This window comes from Perkinsus marinus (genome assembly GCF_000006405.1).
Source record: "Perkinsus marinus ATCC 50983 genomic scaffold scf_1104296963658, whole genome shotgun sequence".
NCBI classification, from domain to species: domain Eukaryota; phylum Perkinsozoa; order Perkinsida; family Perkinsidae; genus Perkinsus; species Perkinsus marinus.
In genome coordinates this window covers 2-1,330 of record NW_003204987.1, presented here as the reverse complement: position 1 = coordinate 1,330, position 1,329 = coordinate 2, and the positions used below count along the sequence as shown (strand labels likewise).

Genomic DNA, 1,329 nt, shown 5'->3' with positions numbered 1-1,329 from the left:
TTGTTGAAGTTGTACTTGTTCGAGGACCACGGGTTGGAATGATACTGGTCGAGGGACACTAGTCGTAGTAGAGTGCAGAAATCTCCACACCAGTTAAGAAAGCGGAAGTCAGGTCCCTCGGAGTAGTCTTGCATGACAATGCCTCCAGTGGGATTGAAGTTCACAAGATTGCCGTTGCCCGAGCTACACACTTGATTTGGCGCCAGACCACAGCCGCATCCACCAGCGTAAAGTTCACCCGCACCGATCAGATTATCCAATGGGAGACGATAGACCGAGTCGATAGACTTACGGTAGTAGAGGAAACCGTCGGGAGCAGCAGTAAAGCTCTGGTCACCTTGAATATCCAGTGGTACAAAAGACCACTGAGGATTCACAGACCCGTCCATTGTAGCATAGGCAACGCCACCATTCACTCTAACGTAAAGTTTACCGAGTGTGAAGCGCAAAATAGTGGGCTCAATGAGAACATCCGAACCATTCAAGGGGTCAATTGGAGTCCACACTCCACCCTGACCTATGAACCGAGCAATCCGACCAGTAGCCTTCTCAGTTACATATAGAATATTCGAGTCTTGATCAAAGGTGACTCCCGTGTATTCCTTAGAAGGATCCGCCAGAGCTATTGTACGATAAGCATTGTAACTCTCCGGATCGAAAACGACAACGTCACCCTCGCTGATGCCGAACACGAACATATCGTTGCCCGAACCCTCGATATTAGAGAGAGCCTTCTCAGCAACAGGTAACCATTGGTTGCATTCGAGTCTCCAAAGCATACGGATACCATCATCACTAGAGTAGCCAGCTAGATACCATACACCATGGTCAGTGAAACTGAAGGACTCGGTAGTTATCTGGCCAGATGGAAGAAGGCTGGGGAACACCTCCCTGTCAGCGACGCAGAAGCCAACCGAACGCTGGCTAGATAGAGAGGGAGTGGTACTAGTCGTCACTGGAACAGTTAGTGCAGACCATGCTATGGATAGGAAGACTATCCATTTTGTTAAACTCATTGTCGACATATAAAAGAAAAAATATAAGATCTGAAACAGAATACGTCAACCTACGAAGATCATAGATGACAGAGATCCCACTCCATCCCACATCGCACATTGGCATATCATCCATGTTACTCTCCACAAGCTAAGACTCATGATAATATTATAGCTCCTTCCTGTGAGCGGAACCAGCGCCATAACACGATCCACCGCAGAAAGACCGTCTTGATTTGCTGATGTGATTCCGGTGTGATTACACAAGGGACGATGCTTCATAGCACTCGAGAGCTATTCTGAGCTCCACCTTGTTATATCCACTGGTTGGACA

The 1,329-nt window shown here is 47.8% G+C and overlaps 1 protein-coding gene across 1 annotated transcript; it reads right to left on the bottom strand.

Moving 5' to 3' along the window:
- Positions 1 to 15: 15 nt before the first annotated feature.
- Pmar_PMAR012051 (hypothetical protein) lies at positions 16 to 1,016 on the bottom strand (the record flags this gene model as incomplete). The annotated part of the gene is made up of 1 exon (XM_002771120.1): positions 16 to 1,016. A coding segment is annotated over one exon (1,001 nt), but the record flags the coding sequence as incomplete, so codon positions are not given.
- Positions 1,017 to 1,329: the final 313 nt, after the last annotated feature.